The sequence below is a fragment of the Pistacia vera genome, unplaced genomic scaffold (genome assembly GCF_008641045.1).
Source record: "Pistacia vera cultivar Batoury unplaced genomic scaffold, PisVer_v2 Contig590, whole genome shotgun sequence".
Lineage (NCBI taxonomy): Eukaryota > Viridiplantae > Streptophyta > Magnoliopsida > Sapindales > Anacardiaceae > Pistacia > Pistacia vera.
Window position 1 is genome coordinate 158,152 of NW_022196435.1, and position 16,820 is coordinate 174,971.

Consider the following 16,820-nt stretch of genomic DNA (forward strand, 5'->3'; position numbering starts at 1 on the left):
TTATAACTCGATCCAGAATCAGTTTGACTTAATCGATAGTCCGATCCAACATAAGCTCGTCGAGATGTAGCTCGACCTAGCATAAGCTAGTCACAACCAATCCTTACAACTGTTTAACCAACTCACAGATAGCTTCAGATCTTGAATATCTCAAAAGGGATCAGATCGACAGAAATCTTGGCACAATCTTAGCACTCAATCGCATGAATATTGGAGTTGTATTTCAATCTTAATTGTAATCCCTTTATTTTTGCTCTTTCTTTTGTACAAAATCTGTATATAAACCCCCTCCAACGATGAGAAAAGGATTAGCAAATTATTCTAGGAAGATTATTGTAAGTTCTCACAACAAATACAAAAATAGTTAATGTAGACTCAAGTGTTTAAATCGCCGAACCACTTTAAAACTCTTTGTGTCATTATCTTACTACTTTTCATTAATAACATTGCTGGTTCAAGATCCATCAAATCAATCTAATTGGTGCAAAATCTTGTTTCAACATGTACAAAACAGTACCACTTACGGCTCCTCATACTAGAAAAGACGATTGCAGGAGCTAACATATACATGCACCTGTACATTGAACTTGGAAGAAGTGTGCTCGTTTTGTTTATTTAGCTTACCCTCTAATCTTATCGACATGAAGTGCATGTTAGTCATCCAGACCACTTTTTAAAGAGAGTTTATTTGTTTTTGTAAATAATTCCTCCTCATATATGTAACTATAATATATATTATAAATAATTGAAGATGGAAGGAGTGTCGTTAAATATCAAAATAAAGATCCTATGTTTAGACCAAAAAATATTAAAAAAGAAGTGCAAATTAAGAATCTTAAATTTTAATTGGTAATACAATTTCTTACCCTTTGATTTGTTCGAATTAATAAGAAATTACTGTATAGTTATTTTATATACGCATATACATGTATAATATAAATATATACATACAATAGACAATAGAGTTCAACTTATGATTCCTGCCAAATAAGAAAAGAGCTAATGGAATGGCAATACATAGCCACGGCCTACAACAATGAAATGAAATGATTTTGGAAATAAACCATCATTTCTGAAGCTGCTGCCCCTAACCACAACATGGATTTCAATCTACCTACATGTTGATATCAACACGTACTTTACACAAAGGCCTCTCAGGTTTTGTTCAATCACACTTTTAAGGAAATAATTTTTTTCTGGTCCACAGTGTACTATTACAACCAAAAAAGAAGGAAAGTGAACTTCCTCAGATGACAACAAACAAAGTATTCAAGGTCTGCACGTATTGTATATCTCACCTCGCAATACATCAATTGGCATATGTTCATGTGTATAACGCTCAGGACCTAGATACATCCCTGTCTTCTCCAAGAGGGCAACCCCTTCATCTCTCCCATATTTTGAAGCATAGAGGTTCAGATACTCAATATCCTAATACCAAGTTCAAGAATATAAAAATATTAAAATTTTTAATTGCACCAGTTAATGAAACAAATTAGAATTCAGAAAATGATTCATTTTGAAAAAAATTTAAGAAAATGTTACACCATTCATCATTCAAATTAAAAATATGGAAAAATGAATTGAAAGGTATATGCATTAGCAAACCAATTCAGCATAAAATTATGAAAAATTATCCTCACCTGCAAACCGCTGAGAATGCGTTCTAGTCTTACTGAAGCTACAGGTTCACGCGAAGATGAAAATACCTCACCAGGGTAAAACAAAACCCCATCACCCGGTGGAAGGCCCCGCCTGAATTTTATCTGCTTACAAACATACATTTTAAACTCAGGGAGAGAAAGAAAGACATTCTAAAAGAGCCAATCAAGGGTTCGGTAACCAGGCAAATTACCTCTGCACTGGGAACTGTTGCCTTCTCATAACAGTTGGCACCCCAATATAAGAATCCCGTTCCACCTTCTTTCCACACTCGCCACATTACAGCACGGTGCTGGGTACCTCGCATCCCGAGGTGCCAATTTGGATGAGGATCAGATGGTCCCATGCACACATATGTCCACCATTCCTGCAAAAACAAAATACTCAGTTCCCTTGAGCATAACCCTCAATATTTCTCATAAACCTTTCAACATCAAGCATGCAGCTTTTGCGAAAGATCAAATTAATAACATGCATCAATCAGTTAGAGCCATTACAATAAATTTCAGAGAAACACCTAAACATGGAATTTTAAATCAGATAAAGATACAAAGATAAGAATAAGATGGTCAAAAATAACAAAGTAGGTTCTAGAAATATGAAGGCAAATAGTGTTGAAGATAGCAGATTTAACATTTAGACCACAAATCCGAAAACCTGAGCATGAAGCAATTCTGTAACAGTGATAAATCCACCAAAAGCACCAACAGCTCCACTTAGTTGATAGTAAATACCAAATATTCATAAGTTATGAATGGATCATTAAGGACACAAGAACTGTACTGGACTTTTTCCAGAGCAGTGGCCGAAAAGTCCTCAATATAGATTACCTCACCATTCTCGGGCTGCAATTCTACAAGAATATCCTTTACCAAATCCTCTCGGTTACCAAGTACCCACTCGCTGCAAACAAAATAATCCATCTTTTAGGATACAATTCAACGTCAGAGTTATGCTATCCATTTATAACACGCTTCTGGCACTTAAGCTCAGATAAATGCATGGAACTAAAAGAAAAGTTAATTTTAGACATATAGAGTAGTTAACAAGAAAAAAGCTGAATTCTGCGCCCTTATACTCAGTCAAATAAAATGTTGGAGAATAATAGTTGAGAGGAATCCTAGGATGGGTTGATAGTCATTCTGGCAAGGTTCATATAAAAATCAATTAAAGCCTTAAAAAAAGTGACACTGGTAAGAATATCTTGCCAAACCCGGGACCCTTCCAACAAAGATGGCCATGAAATTATCAAAATTTTCTAAATTTAAATAGCCAAGGCAGGAAAATTCCTATTCTTAGACAAATTTGTACGAATTGTAGTTGAGAGCCTGCAGTGTTATCCTTATACTTGGTAAAATATATTTTACTTGAATGATTTTCTTACACGAAACAGTAACGCTACTGCTGCAAATAAAATTAGACTCTTTTTCCAATTCAAACTCAATGTAACGCAGTCCATACAGAGAAGACAATCTCGGGCCTAAAGTTGAAGTTAGAAGACTATTTTGTGAGCAATACCTTGTACAATAAATTTGAGTGTGAGGCCTTAGAAACTTTGGAACCTTTACAAAAGACTCAAATGGTGTAGGTGCGAGAGGTGCATCGCTTGGCCCTACATAGAAGAAGAAAACCATGAGTTATAGCATAAAAAAACCGAACCAAATGTAAAACAATGGCACAGTACAGTAACATATAACCCTTAAAAAAGTCACTTGAAAAAACAATAAATGTATTGTGGCAACCAGAGGACAACTTGCTAGCTACCAAGAAAATTTATATCATATTAGTAACTTAAACAACTTCTATAGCTACTCCCAAGTGATGACAAAAGGGCAAGATGACGAATCACTCAAATGAAGTGTACTGCAAAAACATGTAAGAGGAATAAAAACATCTTATTGTAGTATGTTAGAGAAATGAAGTAAAAAATCATACCACAATAGTAAGTAGTTAAAACACGAGCATCCGGAGCGTAAGCATGAATGTCACTGGCCATATTACGAACAGAATTGTAGTGTTCCATGTTCAATGGCTGTCATTAAAGTAACACATGCACATATATATTAGAAAGATCATAACAAAATGCATTGCATTAAGAGCCCTTTGCAGTCACAATAAGACCAATCTGCAATAATATACATGATGAAAATGAAGGCAAAAAATAACAAACTTATAGTTTACCTTGCAGGAATAAAATGACAGAGAAAATTACATATATGAGAGAACGGGCAAGAAAACTAGATAAAAATTTAAAGAAAAAAGCAAAAATCATCCCAGAATGCTGAATCCAATTAACATGGATTGCAGAAGTTTATTTTCCTGCCAATTGACTGTTGTTCATACCTCGTCCCATAAGTAAAAATAGGCTTTCTTCCAGTGAGCTTTTGTCCTCAAGATCTCAACTTCTTTCTGCAAGTAATCTTTTGCGCCACCATTACTATTTCACATCCACAAACCAGCAAAACTTGATCAGGTTTAATTGTTAATATATCTCAGCAAGAATGGACAACTGAATCTATACCTAGAAATTGCTTTGTATGGTACAGCATATGCTGCTAGTCGTGAGTCTGAAAAGTATTCATCAGATTTCGGATGATCAGCTGCCAAAATAATAGAGGAAACATTAAAGCAAACGAGGAAGATGAAGCAATCAGTCAATCTGTAAAAGTAGATTAGAACACTGCATTCAGCATTCTTGACTAGATTACCCGGCCATGGGCTTGTATATGTCAAAACACGCATGCTATCACCCCATCTGCAAAAATAAGGGCTGATTCTGTATTGAAGAAGCCACTTGAAATGCCGATCTAGTGCGTCATACCACTCGTCACTCCCGTGTTGAACACCAAAACGATCCTCAATTACAGTATCAGATATCTATTATATAGTTAAAGTGGAGACAACAATAAAAGTTACCTGTTATATGTCATCTAGCACACAATATGCTAACAATAGAAGATATTGCAAAAGATTAGCACTCAAGGTTCTACGGCAAAGATTGGATAAAGCAGACTCTAAGTAACAGTCTCAATCACATGGCAGAAAGCATGCCAAAGCATTTCTGTTTTCATTATTTTCAAAGGTAATTACTCATAATTATACATGCTTTTAGCAACTTCATGTACCTACTGAAATATGCAAAATGTACTAGTATAAATTGAAAGGTGTGCACCAAATCACAACGTAATATGCTTGGCCTTTGATTTTATATGTACTCAATGAATGTGTGTCTTATTTAATGTTTTTGGTTTCTTCATAACTATATTGTTTGAAGCACCTTTGCTTTTCTTTTAAGAGCCAGTGGCACTAGTATATTTACTTCCCCACATCTTTAGATTCAAATTTTCAGTCTTCTCATGGACAGCTAGTCTGGAACTATATAATACCATACATATTCTTCATGAGGAACATCAAGAGAAAACTGACAATTGGTCATCTAGAGATATTAGAAATTTCAAAAAACACATAAATTAGCAAAGATATTGGATACACCAAATACAGCAGGAAGCGATGGAGTTGCAGGCAAAATGAAGCCCCAAACTGTCAAACTTAACTTCACACGTATTGAAAGATTGGATATAGCATCTTCATCCATCATATCAACTGGTCCATTATCTGAATAGAACTCAGAAAATAGGGGAGACACAAGAATTCTTCTTAAAGATGTAGTTGCAGACTTCACTCTTTCTACCTATATATCAATGGCTAGCATAAGAACCCAGTAACAAATTCAAACAAACCCCAAAAGAGAGAGAGAGAGAGAGAGAGAGAGAAACAGGAGAGAATTAGAAACAAAATAGACTCAGAAATTCACCACTTCATCCAAATGTTTTACATCAATGGGCTCCACAATGTCAAGACAGTTCCTAATCTCCATAAATACTTGATGCTTCTCATCTTTGCCCAAGCACTGTGATGAAGATCTGCGAGTTGGAATGAATTACTATTTTGCAGGTATAAAATTACAGAACTGTAATTGACAATTCAGAATTCACTCCAATAAAGACTTCTTATAGTGATGGTTCCAAACTGAAATATGCAACTCAGAAATATGGTTAAAGATGTGTAAAGAGCAAAGAATGTACTCTGCATCTGCCTTAGAAGTGATTATGATCTCCCCTTCATATAGACCTGGGGGCTGCGCACTTGGAACATCTATAGAAACCCAAATCGCAGTTGTTTCCCTGCAGCAGGGAAAGACCAACAATGCCATCTCAATTTCAGGCAATAAGAAACCATCCAAGTTTTCTTCACACTATAATAACATAAGCATTATCAAATCAATGAATGGACATTACCCAGGAAGTAAGTTTATCTGACTAACTAATCAATGAATGGACATTACCCAGGAAGTAAGTTTATCTGACTAACTGGAAGGTCAAGGGGTACTAGAGCATCAGGGAAACCTAATATTGGTACGACACGCCGCAACGATAGTGATTGGCCAACAACCAACCTGCCAAGAGCCAATATCAGCAAGATCATAAACCAGAGGAGTGATTCATCAAGCTGTGTCAAGAAGAATATGTTTTCAAGCAACTAACCGATCGCCAGATGTGGAGCATAAATCAGTACACTGAACCTGCACAACCCCAGCAATACCAGAACTGCTCCAAGAGACTTTTGGACGAAGAGCAATTTGAATACATTCTCTCTCATTTCTAGCTGCCAGAAGATTTATCTTAAAGATAAGAAAAGAAAATTTAGATTCCTGAATGCAAAAGCCACTCCACATAGCCATAAAACATCAGAAGCAGATACAATTAAAACAAATAAAAGAAATGACGAAACATCTCCTTCTTATTCTGAGAGAAAATGATGGCAGGGATCATATATTCATAAATCAAGGTTCCTTGAAGTAAGTCCCTGAATTTATAGCTCACTTGCCAAAAATATGAGTGGAAAAGATAACTATCCAAGAAAACCCAGACACCCCAACCTATGCTGAACTTACCAATTCCCTTTTAAATTACGTAGTCTGAAACGTATTTCATAAAAAAGAGAAACAAGTTGGGTCATGTGGGCATTAACACATGGATATGATGTGCACTTAAGAAATCAAGTATTCACATGCTTAGTAGCACCATTAGCTATTGATTTACCAGATAACCACATTGCCTAAAAAGCATAACGTCATCAAATTATTCAAAGATGTAAGTAAGTAAAGCCAGGTGTGCATCTGCGAACATTACACTCGGGCACATAATGCAAATGAAAGGAAATAGAAGCTGCGATAAGCATTTTTATCAAGTAACATGTTCATAAAACAAGTGCTAAGGTGAGATCACTTTAAGAAAATTCAACCATGAAATAAAAGAAATAAAAAATTATATTACAATTCTTACAGGCTCTAAATGTCTAGGCATTTCCTGATGTCCAACATTCGCTGTGCTTGGCAAGCACCATACATGCATCAAGTCTCCAGTTGGAACCTCGGCAGGGTTGATGGAGCCTTTGAGTGGATCTGAACCTTCATCATTCCATCCATAAGCTGTCCCTCCTCCAGCAACACCTTCCACTGGTGGCACTGCAGTGCCCTGGGGATTCTCTGCCGAGCATTTAAAGAATTTAAATACAAGTTAAATACATGAATGTAACTTGAACATCAGTCGTAATAGTAGGGAAATGAGAAATATAGCCACCAAAAGCAATGAACAATTCCCAATCCCAGAACTATATTGTATTAGCTAATATAATCCCCAAGATTATAGACATGAAGCGCGAAACCAAATCTATAGTAATTCCTCTTCCATCACAAATTAACACCGATATGAGAATAGACTTAAAACTTAATTTAAAGATAAAAAAAAAAAAAAACCGCCTCAAGTTCTATTAAACTCAATCTTAAGAGACTACGAATGAAAGCGATTTAACACTAAATTCGAACCCCTTTTTCGACTAAATCAACTCCACAGTTCAGTTGAAACCCCTGCGGTATAAAAAACAAAGTTTAAAGAGAAACAAATCCTTTTAGTTGCAGAAAATATTCTTTCGGAATCGCGTAACAAACAACCGTGAATTAACTGTTTTAAGATTCTTTCAATTTTCTCCAATTTACTCAGCAAACAAAATGAGCAGGAAAAAAAATGAAAAAGAAATTCGGATAAAAACCGCCATTATCACAACGTAACAGAATTGACAACAACAGAAGAGAGAAGAAAATCATTACAAAAACCTACCCGTGTTATCCATTTCAGTTTGCTTAAGCTTTTAATTGTAATTACAAGGATCTCGATATGTTGTTTGAGTGAAAAAAACCACCGGAGAGAGATGATCGCGTTTCCAGAGTAGAGAAATAAAATTTGTAGCTAATTATAGGAAGCGATATGATATGGCTACCCCAAACTTTGCTAACTGCACTATTTCTCATCGGTGGTGTAACCTGTCGGTAGTATGTAACCGAGTGCTCCCTATAATTTTATTACTATGTCCACTTGCTTCTTTTTATTTTACATCTTTCTTGGTAGAGTGCCAACTGCTGCTATGGGCTTTATGCCAAATGAATTGGCCTATTTATTCATATGATCATGTACTAAATAAATTTAACTTTAGATTATATTAGTTGAAATTCAACCTATTCATAACTAGTTTAGATGGTTATAACAAATTAAAAATCATATGATTAGACATGCAGTCTCAAATTCGATTCTTCGTCTAAGGAGATTTCCTGTGACGATGACTTTCTACTTTTTTTTTTTTTAAAATTTTTTTATTTTTTTTTTTTTTAATAAAAATAATATTATTAAATTATCTTAACTAAACGTAAATATAATTTTGACTAAGCCTTTTCGTCAATTTCCTATGGGAAAATGTGCTCTCAACGAATAAATTTACCCAATTCCTATTGCAGCTTCACTCTATATTAGAAAATTCAAAATATGCAGGATGGTTTTGGCAAATGGGAAGTGCATCAATTTGATAGCCACAAAATAAACAAGTAGTTGAAGGATTTTGTCCTTGTATTCTGCATGGCAAACTTCCATGAACTGTGGTATACAATTCCATCACGTCACTGATGCCTTTTTAAATCAATATTCAGCAGATCAGCTTACATTATTCACGGTAGATGATTACACCAAACTCTGCACCTTTGCCCTTTCATAATACGAATTCGCAATTTAAATTATTCAGGCTTCGCCTGGTTCACAATTTTATGTTTTTGGGAAAAGTTTTTTGAAAAAAGTTAAAAAAAAAGTTGAATTGGGTGGGTATTACGATGTAAGATTTATAAATTATAAAACACCCCCTATGTTTGTTTTTTTACAAAACATCCCTTATAATAAAACATTAAAAGTTAACAAAAACACCCCCAATCCACCCTCAAATACGGACAGCCGGCCACCACCGCCGGAGGGTGGCCGGAGTCACCGTAACAAAAACATTAAAAATATTTAGGGGTATTTAATTGAATTAACTAATTTAGGGGATTTAAAAAATGTTGAATAAAGTTGAATAATATTGTGAGTTTTTTGGTATTTTACTGTTTAACTTTTTTGGGAATACTAAAAGTAGTATTCCCAAAATCCAATCAAACGAAGCCTCAATTTTTTTCATAAAGATTTACGTATAATTAAATTTGTTTATTTAAAATATATGTTTTAATAAAATTATTTTATTAAAAAATTACTTAATTTGACAAGTTATAGTTAATAACATATTATTTGTGTTTTCTTAAACTAGTCAATGTGTTAATCTCTTCTCCAATGAGAATGAGAAAAAGATCGGATTATTAAAACTTAAGTAGTTTTTAACTTTTTATACAAATAGAATTAATAGCATATTTAATAAAATAGCTGTTAAATCGACAACAGGTAACTAGGTCCCACGACATCGTTCTTTATAAGGAGTGTCTGGGACTCAACAGGACCACCGTTCAACACACAGTGAGTGACAGGGGAAGGCAAATACTCAGTGTTTTAAGCAGCGAGTTGTTGCCAACGTGTTTCGAAAAACTAGGGTTTACGATTTCGATTATAAACAAAGAAAAATCAATCGAGAAAAATAGAAAAACAATGGAGAACGCATTAGTGACGGCCTCTGCGATCACAGACCAGAGGCAAAAGATCGAACAGTACAAGCACATTCTCTCTTCTGTAATCTCCTCAAACGACATCGTTCAAGCCAGGAAATTCATCGATCATAGTAACTCCTATCCTAGGGTTTTTGAAATTCAGTGGAATTTTTTGGTTACTTAGTCGATTATTATTAAGATCGATTCTCTTTTTTGTTACTTTGTTTTGGCAGTGTTGTCGGATGATGTACCGTTGGTGGTTTCGCGTCAGCTTTTGCAAACTTTTGCTCAAGAGTTAGGGAGATTACGGGCGGAGACGCAAAAAGATATTGCCAATTATACCCTCGCTCAGATTCAGCCTCGTGTTGTTTCCTTCGAAGAACAGGTTCCTTTTTGAACATATGGATTCCGCATTGATTTTTTTTCCCCTAATTGTCGAATTTGAATTTCCCGTTTCACCAGCCGAAGTTATTTGGGATTAGTTGTTGCTTTGAATGACATCATTTTTTTCCCTTCTATTCAGCACTCATCATCCCATTTAATTTTATTGAGTAGATTTTGACGTCAATGGTTTGACAATAAGTAAATGGAATTGCTTCTTTTATTAAAAAAATTGTATGTTCTTCAGTTGATCCTTATTTTCTATATATCTTGAGTTATTTTGGAGGTTCTAAATTTTTTCTTCTTCCCTTGTAACTCTGTGGATATGATAGAAACTTCAGTTGTCCTGAAGATTGCCTTATTAGGTTGCTGAGTAGTCAGTCCTCTTTTCAAGTGTATATGATTCATAACATGATTGACTGACAGGATCGCTGGATATTTGGCCTTTTTCTCAAGTATAATATGACAGTACAGTATGTGCTTTGAAATCAAATACTGTTTGTTGTTATAGTTACATTGCAAGTGTGTTGAACCTTGCCATCTATAACCAGCTATCAGATTGCAATTAACAATGAATGTTGAAAAGTTTTAGAAAAAAATGGATTTGAGCATTGCATCTTCGGAAGTTCATATGCTATTAATGTTTTAATTTAGTTACTTTACACTACTTGTTGGTTTCCTTTTTTACTTTTGTGTGTGTTTTTTCCATGTTGGGGTTGTATATTTCACGTACTGACAATAAGATAGTTGGCACTTACCAATTATTTTTCATCAATTCATGTGATTCTTTTTTCATTAGTAGAAATTTATTTCATGTTTTTTCATTAGCAGAAACCTGTTTCTTTTGTATGAATGTAGGTGTTAATTATCAGGGAGAAACTTGCTGATTTATATGAGTCTGAGCAGCAATGGTCAAAAGCGGCTCAGATGCTCAGTGGCATTGATCTGGACTCTGGAATGAGGTATGAGGTTAATATTTTTCCCTCTTATTGCTTATAAAATTGGGTATTTTTACACTCTCTTCTGATATATTCTTTTGTGATATGCATCAGAGTCATTGATGATACATTCAGGTTGTCAAAGTGTGTCCAAATTGCTCGCCTATACCTAGAGGTATTGATTTCATGGTGCAAGTGTAGTTTCATGCTGAAAAGATTTCATATTTTATACGTCAATATGTATGAGTCCTGTTATGGAGCATGGTACTTCCCCTGTTCTTAGTAACTGTTGAATGTTGAGGCACTGACCAATGTGTATTTATGTTTTCACATTTGCATTTGCTCTTGCTTCTTTTGGGTAGGGATAATCAGGATAGTTGTTCTGGTATATATATAAAGTAACAGCAATAGTATAAACAAAATTGTATGGGTTAGTTGGTAATTGTTATCAGGTGCTTGTTAATCTGTATGTAATTATATTCAGCAAAGGTAAACCTTCAAGTTTAGTGGACATATTGTAATGCACTGGAGTGTTTTTGTCCAACACTAATTGAATCTTTTTTTTTTTTTTTTTTTAAATATTTGTGGTTCATGCTCTGTTTGGTTTATAAGTTAATGTCTAGGATTGGGGGTCTCACTGAAGGATGATGTGTCTTCATTTCAAATTGCCTTCGATTATGACTCTGCATTATGCAGGATGATGATGCTGTTAATGCAGAAGCTTTTATTAATAAAGCTTCATTCTTGGTTAGCAGCAGTCAGCATGAAGTCTTGAATTTACAATACAAGGTTTGGCTTTTTTTGATGCTAAGGTTGATTGTTTCCTGAGAATATTTTGTATTTTCTTGATTCATTTTTTGTTATTAGGTTTGTTATGCTCGGATTCTGGATTTAAAAAGGAAGTTCTTGGAAGCAGCATTACGGTATTATGACATATCTCAAATTGAGAAGCGGCAAATTGGAGACGAGTATGTAAACTTGTATGCTGCTAACAATTGTGCCAATATTTTCAACAGTTATTTTGTTTTCAGAAACATTTGGTGGTTGGCATGCATTGTATGCTATGAGTGTTTTTGTTTTCCCCTTAATTTCAGATAATTTGACATCTTGGAGTCTAAGTTGACAAAATTGGCAATTTTTAAGTTGTGCTTTAAATTCAGTATCTGTTTCTTTGGTATTAAATATTATACCCAGAATTGTATGATAAATGTGAAAATTCATCCAGGTTTAAAGATTTGTTCTTATTTGCTCAATTAGTATGATTCTGGTCTTGGCACCTTGGTGATATCATGAATGCCAAATGCAGCTGGAAGTTCTAGTTTTATTTTTATGTCATTGACTTCTGTATGTCTTTTGCCTTCTTTCTATTTTAGAAGTATGAAAAGATATTATTTTGTGATGCACTTGATATACTTACCTAAATTTGCTATTGTTCAGAACAATTGATGAGGAAGCATTGGAGCAAGCTCTATCTGCTGCTGTGACATGTACTATTTTGGCTGCTGCAGGTCCACAACGTTCTCGTGTTCTTGCCACTTTGTACAAAGTAAACCCTTATTTGATATAAGATGCATTTGAGAATTTAGTTTTATTTGATATAAGATGCATTTGAGAATTTAGTTTGCATTTCTTAATTTATATTGTACTGATTTATTGGAATAATAATTCAGGATGAACGGTGCTCAAAATTGAAAATTTATCCAATATTGCAAAAGGTTCTTTCTCTGTTTGTGTGTGTTGACAAATTCAATTGAATTTCAAATTTCTTGTATACTTTTTTACGACTTTTTTGCTCTTAATGGAATCTTTATGTGGAATTTACCAGGTGTATTTGGAGAGAATATTGAGAAGGCCTGAAATTGATGCATTTTCTGAAGAACTAAAACCTCATCAGGTTACTAATGCTCTTGCTACTTTAACATGTTGGATCTTCAATCATTTACTTGCTGTAAGCTGTAGTGGCAATTCTCACTTTTCATTAAATTAAACAGAAAGCGCTTCTGCCTGACAATTTTACTGTGCTGGATCGTGCCATGATTGAGCATAATCTCTTGAGTGCAAGCAAGCTTTACACTAATATAAGTTTTGAGGAGTTGGGAACTTTGCTAGGCATTGCGCCTCACAAGGTGTGATAGCAATTTGATTTTTGAGTTTTGCTTCCCCTGATCATGCTATTTGTTAAGAGTTTAATAAATTCAATTTTCACTACCCTGGGTAAGTCCTGGTGAAATGATCATTGTAATACATCATTATGCTAGAAAATTACACTTGTTTTCTATGATGTCCAAACTGGATTTATGGGTGTTTCTCAACTTGATCTTCTTTAATATCATTTTATGGTAGATTTAATAAGAATTCGGCTTAGTTGTGCTACATTCCCTTCTCTAGACTGTATTTTATTCTCTTCTCAAGTTATGATATTGTTTATCTTGGCAAAATGATAAGTATGCAATCCCTGCTTCCACAAAGTCATGGTCGTTAGTTTCATGCTTTACTTTATTCTATACATGTACCAGCCCTCAAAATTATTAAATTACTGGAATGCATTGTTGCTGCCCTTTTTTAGTTTTGGTGCCTGTTAATTCTGCTGTTTCTTATATATGTTTTAATTTGATCTTGGTTTTTAGTTGTCTATGTTGGTTCTCTTGCTATGGAAATTATTCGAGTCTTGCCTTTTTTTCTTTTTTTTCTTTTTTGCTGTATGACTCCTCTGGGAAGTTTACATTTATACTTCAGTGTGTATTTTTTTAAAGAGTTTAATATGTCGTTGATTCTTCCTTATAGGCTGAGAAGATAGCATCAAGAATGATTTATGAGGACAGAATGAGAGGATCCATTGATCAGGTGTGGCATNATGCTTTACTTTATTCTATACATGTACCAGCCCTCAAAATTATTAAATTACTGGAATGCATTGTTGCTGCCCTTTTTTAGTTTTGGTGCCTGTTAATTCTGCTGTTTCTTATATATGTTTTAATTTGATCTTGGTTTTTAGTTGTCTATGTTGGTTCTCTTGCTATGGAAATTATTCGAGTCTTGCCTTTTTTTCTTTTTTTTCTTTTTTGCTGTATGACTCCTCTGGGAAGTTTACATTTATATTTCAGTGTTTATTTTTTTAAAGAGTTTATTATGTTGTTGATTCTTCCTTATAGGCTGAGAAGATAGCATCAAGAATGATTTATGAGGACAGAATGAGAGGATCCATTGATCAGGTGTGGCATACCAGCACACAATTTTTCGTAATCTAAACTGACACCAATAATGAATGTGAATGCTGGAACATCCTTTCCTTGTATTTGATATTTTTTTTTCACCGAGGCCATTTAAAGTAGTGTTGCCTTGTTTATACATCTTTTGCATTATTGGTGGACTGGTCTATTATTTGATATGATTTTTATATAGAGAAATTGGACCAGCTAATTAGCCAAGCAAATAGGTTCATATTCGTTATTCACTGGCACCCATCTGATTTCCGAATGATTAAATACACAGGTGGAAGCTGTCATACATTTTGAGGATGATACTGAAGAGCTGCAACAATGGGATCAGCAGGTAAATATTAGATCTTGATTGTTATCACTCGCTTTTTAATTAAATTTAATTTTGTGATTTGGATTGGGTCTAACTGTCCATGATGCTAGATTAATTTTTTTGTAGAGACACTTATATTTTGTTCATTGGATTTTGCAGATAGTTGGCTTGTGTCAAGCCCTCAATGATATACTAGATAGCATGGCAAAGAAGGGATTGCCAATTCCAGTCTGAGCTGCGATGTTGATGACCATACTTTATATTTAATCATTCTTGACCTCTGTATGTATGCATGAAAATCCAACCAAAATAGTTCAGCCTTTTGACCTACTAATATGTTCAATTTTGTGAAGGTCGCTCATTTTGTAATTGTATTTTTGCATATCCGTACCTGGCAAAAGCAATGAGCATGGAGTTTATTTTAAGAGTAATGCTATGTGTACTCACGGATTTTACTAATAATTTTACTAACCTTTGTTAAAATTACATATAGTACACGTACTATGCTCGTGGTATCCGTACTATGCTTTATATTTACAAAGGTTAATACGATGGTTAGTACACTCGTAAGTATGCATAGTATTATTCTTATTTTAATTGTCAGTCTTAATATGCATGCTTAGGTTTCTGATTTGGGTGCTTTTTCATTATTTAATAAAAAAATGTCAAGTAAAATTTCACTTGTGCTTCCAAAGTTTATGCCTTTCAACGGGACATGAGTCACATGATAGCGATTTTATTGATTGAACTCTCTGGCGTTTCTTCGAAGAAGTCTCCACCTCTCTTTTTTTCTCTTTATTTGCGGATTCCATTACAGTTGCCTTGTGTTTGAGCAATTGTTATTGAGATGCAAGTTCTGTGACGGGAGAGTTTATAGGCAATGAGATTAGGTTAGACGAATCTCACAATGTTAAGATGGAAATTAGTTTCTACGCCAATTTTATGATCTGATTTTCAAATGATTCAGTTGCTGGCTAGATTTTCTCGTAGATTACTATTTGAATGTGTAAAATCTATTTTCAGAATTATATAGACAACTGCTTAAGTGCTTATACTTAAACATTAAGTAGAGAATTTTTTTAACACAAATTTTTAAAATTGTAAAAATTTCTCATACATTAGATCCAAAAAGTTTTATAGGTGTTCACCTCATAGATATACTACTTTAAAACGAGTGTTCATAGAAAGAAAGTGTGAACTCTATTTGTTGAATTCAAAGGCTAAGGTTAGAAATATTACCGGCTGGTGCTGGAGTATGACATGTACATGAACGAATACTGGAGCTCAGAAAAAGTATTGTATAAATATTGGAATTCTTCTTGAGCTATTCACACCTAAACACCACACGCCCTCCCCTCTCTCTCTCTCCCTACCACTATCTTCGTTATATGTATTTCTCTAGTTGATTTGTGCCACAAAAACTGCAAAAACAGATACCTCTATAGTATATTTGGCCGTATGGGATAAAACTATGACCTAGACTCCAGGACCTTTTGCAGGAGAGCCCTTTGCTGAATCCCTGCCGTTTTGTATGAGCACGTCATGATTTATTGCTGCCAACTGTGACAAATTCTGCAAACAGAACTTCATTCACAAAACTGATACAAGTTCTACTACAACCAAAATGTTAGCATATGAAATTAAATTTAATCACCCGTGTCCCATCTTTTAGAAGAATCACGAGTGTTTCATAAGCATGGGAGAACCGAAAATTATAATTTCTAATGGTATAAATTCATATAAAGATTTCATTACTTACGGCAATTAGAGGAAATAAAGATTCTGAGGAAATAAAGATTCTAACTTTCATTTTCAAATCCTCAATTTTGGGTCATAATAATTGGTCGAGTTGAAGCCTCAACTCTAACGCTGAATCTGATAATGCGCGGTCCAGTCCTATTTAACAATAGCTGGGATACAATTANAGTTTATTTTAATTGTCAGTCTTAATATGCATGCTTAAGTTTCTGATTTGGGTGCTTTTTCATTATTTAATAAAAAAATGTCAAGTAAAATTTCACTTGTTCTAACAAAGTTTATGCCTTTCAACGGGACATGAGTCACATGATAGCGATTTTATTGATTGAACTCTCTGGCGTTTCTTCGAAGAAGTCTCCACCTCTCTTTTTTTCTCTTTATTTGCGGATTCCATTACAGTTGCCTTGTGTTTGAGCAATTGTTATTGAGATGCAAGTTCTGTGACGGGAGAGTTTATAGGCAATGAGATTAGGTTAGACGAATCTCACAATGTTAAGATGGAAATTAGTTTCTACGCCAATTTTATGATCTGATTTTCA

The 16,820-nt window shown here is 34.4% G+C and overlaps 2 protein-coding genes across 4 annotated transcripts in view; one reads left to right on the plus strand and one right to left on the minus strand.

The window, feature by feature from the left end:
- LOC116109898 overlaps positions 1–8,141 on the minus strand; it is a 28,227-nt gene extending 20,086 nt beyond the window's left edge. The window contains exons 1-16 of one of the 2 annotated variants that reach the window (XM_031396132.1): positions 7,842–8,141; positions 7,008–7,210; positions 6,207–6,343; positions 6,008–6,118; positions 5,748–5,846; positions 5,477–5,585; positions 5,153–5,353; positions 4,371–4,539; positions 4,184–4,262; positions 4,006–4,099; positions 3,598–3,694; positions 3,181–3,274; positions 2,493–2,565; positions 1,856–2,029; positions 1,644–1,766; positions 924–1,431 (exon numbers count right to left, since the gene is read on the minus strand). In XM_031396132.1, coding sequence (XP_031251992.1) covers positions 1,270–1,431; positions 1,644–1,766; positions 1,856–2,029; positions 2,493–2,565; positions 3,181–3,274; positions 3,598–3,694; positions 4,006–4,099; positions 4,184–4,262; positions 4,371–4,539; positions 5,153–5,353; positions 5,477–5,585; positions 5,748–5,846; positions 6,008–6,118; positions 6,207–6,343; positions 7,008–7,210; positions 7,842–7,854 — 1,938 coding nt within the window. In that variant the 5' untranslated portion in view covers positions 7,855–8,141 and the 3' untranslated portion in view covers positions 924–1,269. Of the gene's footprint in view, positions 1–923; positions 1,432–1,643; positions 1,767–1,855; positions 2,030–2,492; positions 2,566–3,180; positions 3,275–3,597; positions 3,695–4,005; positions 4,100–4,183; positions 4,263–4,370; positions 4,540–5,152; positions 5,354–5,476; positions 5,586–5,747; positions 5,847–6,007; positions 6,119–6,206; positions 6,344–7,007; positions 7,211–7,841 lie in introns of those variants that run through there. The other variant, XM_031396133.1, reaches the window with a different exon arrangement.
- A 1,380-nt stretch (positions 8,142–9,521) lies between these two features.
- On the plus strand, positions 9,522–14,954 carry LOC116109900 (COP9 signalosome complex subunit 4). 2 transcript variants are annotated; one of them, XM_031396136.1, is made up of 13 exons: positions 9,522–9,804; positions 9,907–10,058; positions 10,913–11,016; positions 11,107–11,167; positions 11,689–11,781; positions 11,860–11,960; positions 12,430–12,538; positions 12,663–12,707; positions 12,818–12,886; positions 12,984–13,118; positions 13,777–13,836; positions 14,485–14,544; positions 14,683–14,954. In XM_031396136.1, the coding sequence occupies exons 1-13, from the start codon at positions 9,675–9,677 to the stop codon at positions 14,755–14,757; spliced, it is 1,194 nt and encodes a 397-aa protein (XP_031251996.1). In that variant the 5' UTR covers positions 9,522–9,674; the 3' UTR covers positions 14,758–14,954. The 2 variants fall into 2 exon arrangements, with proteins under 2 accessions (XP_031251996.1, XP_031251997.1); XM_031396137.1 differs by lacking the exons at positions 14,485–14,544; positions 14,683–14,954 and adding an exon at positions 14,205–14,463.
- The last annotated feature ends 1,866 nt before the right edge of the window (positions 14,955–16,820 follow it).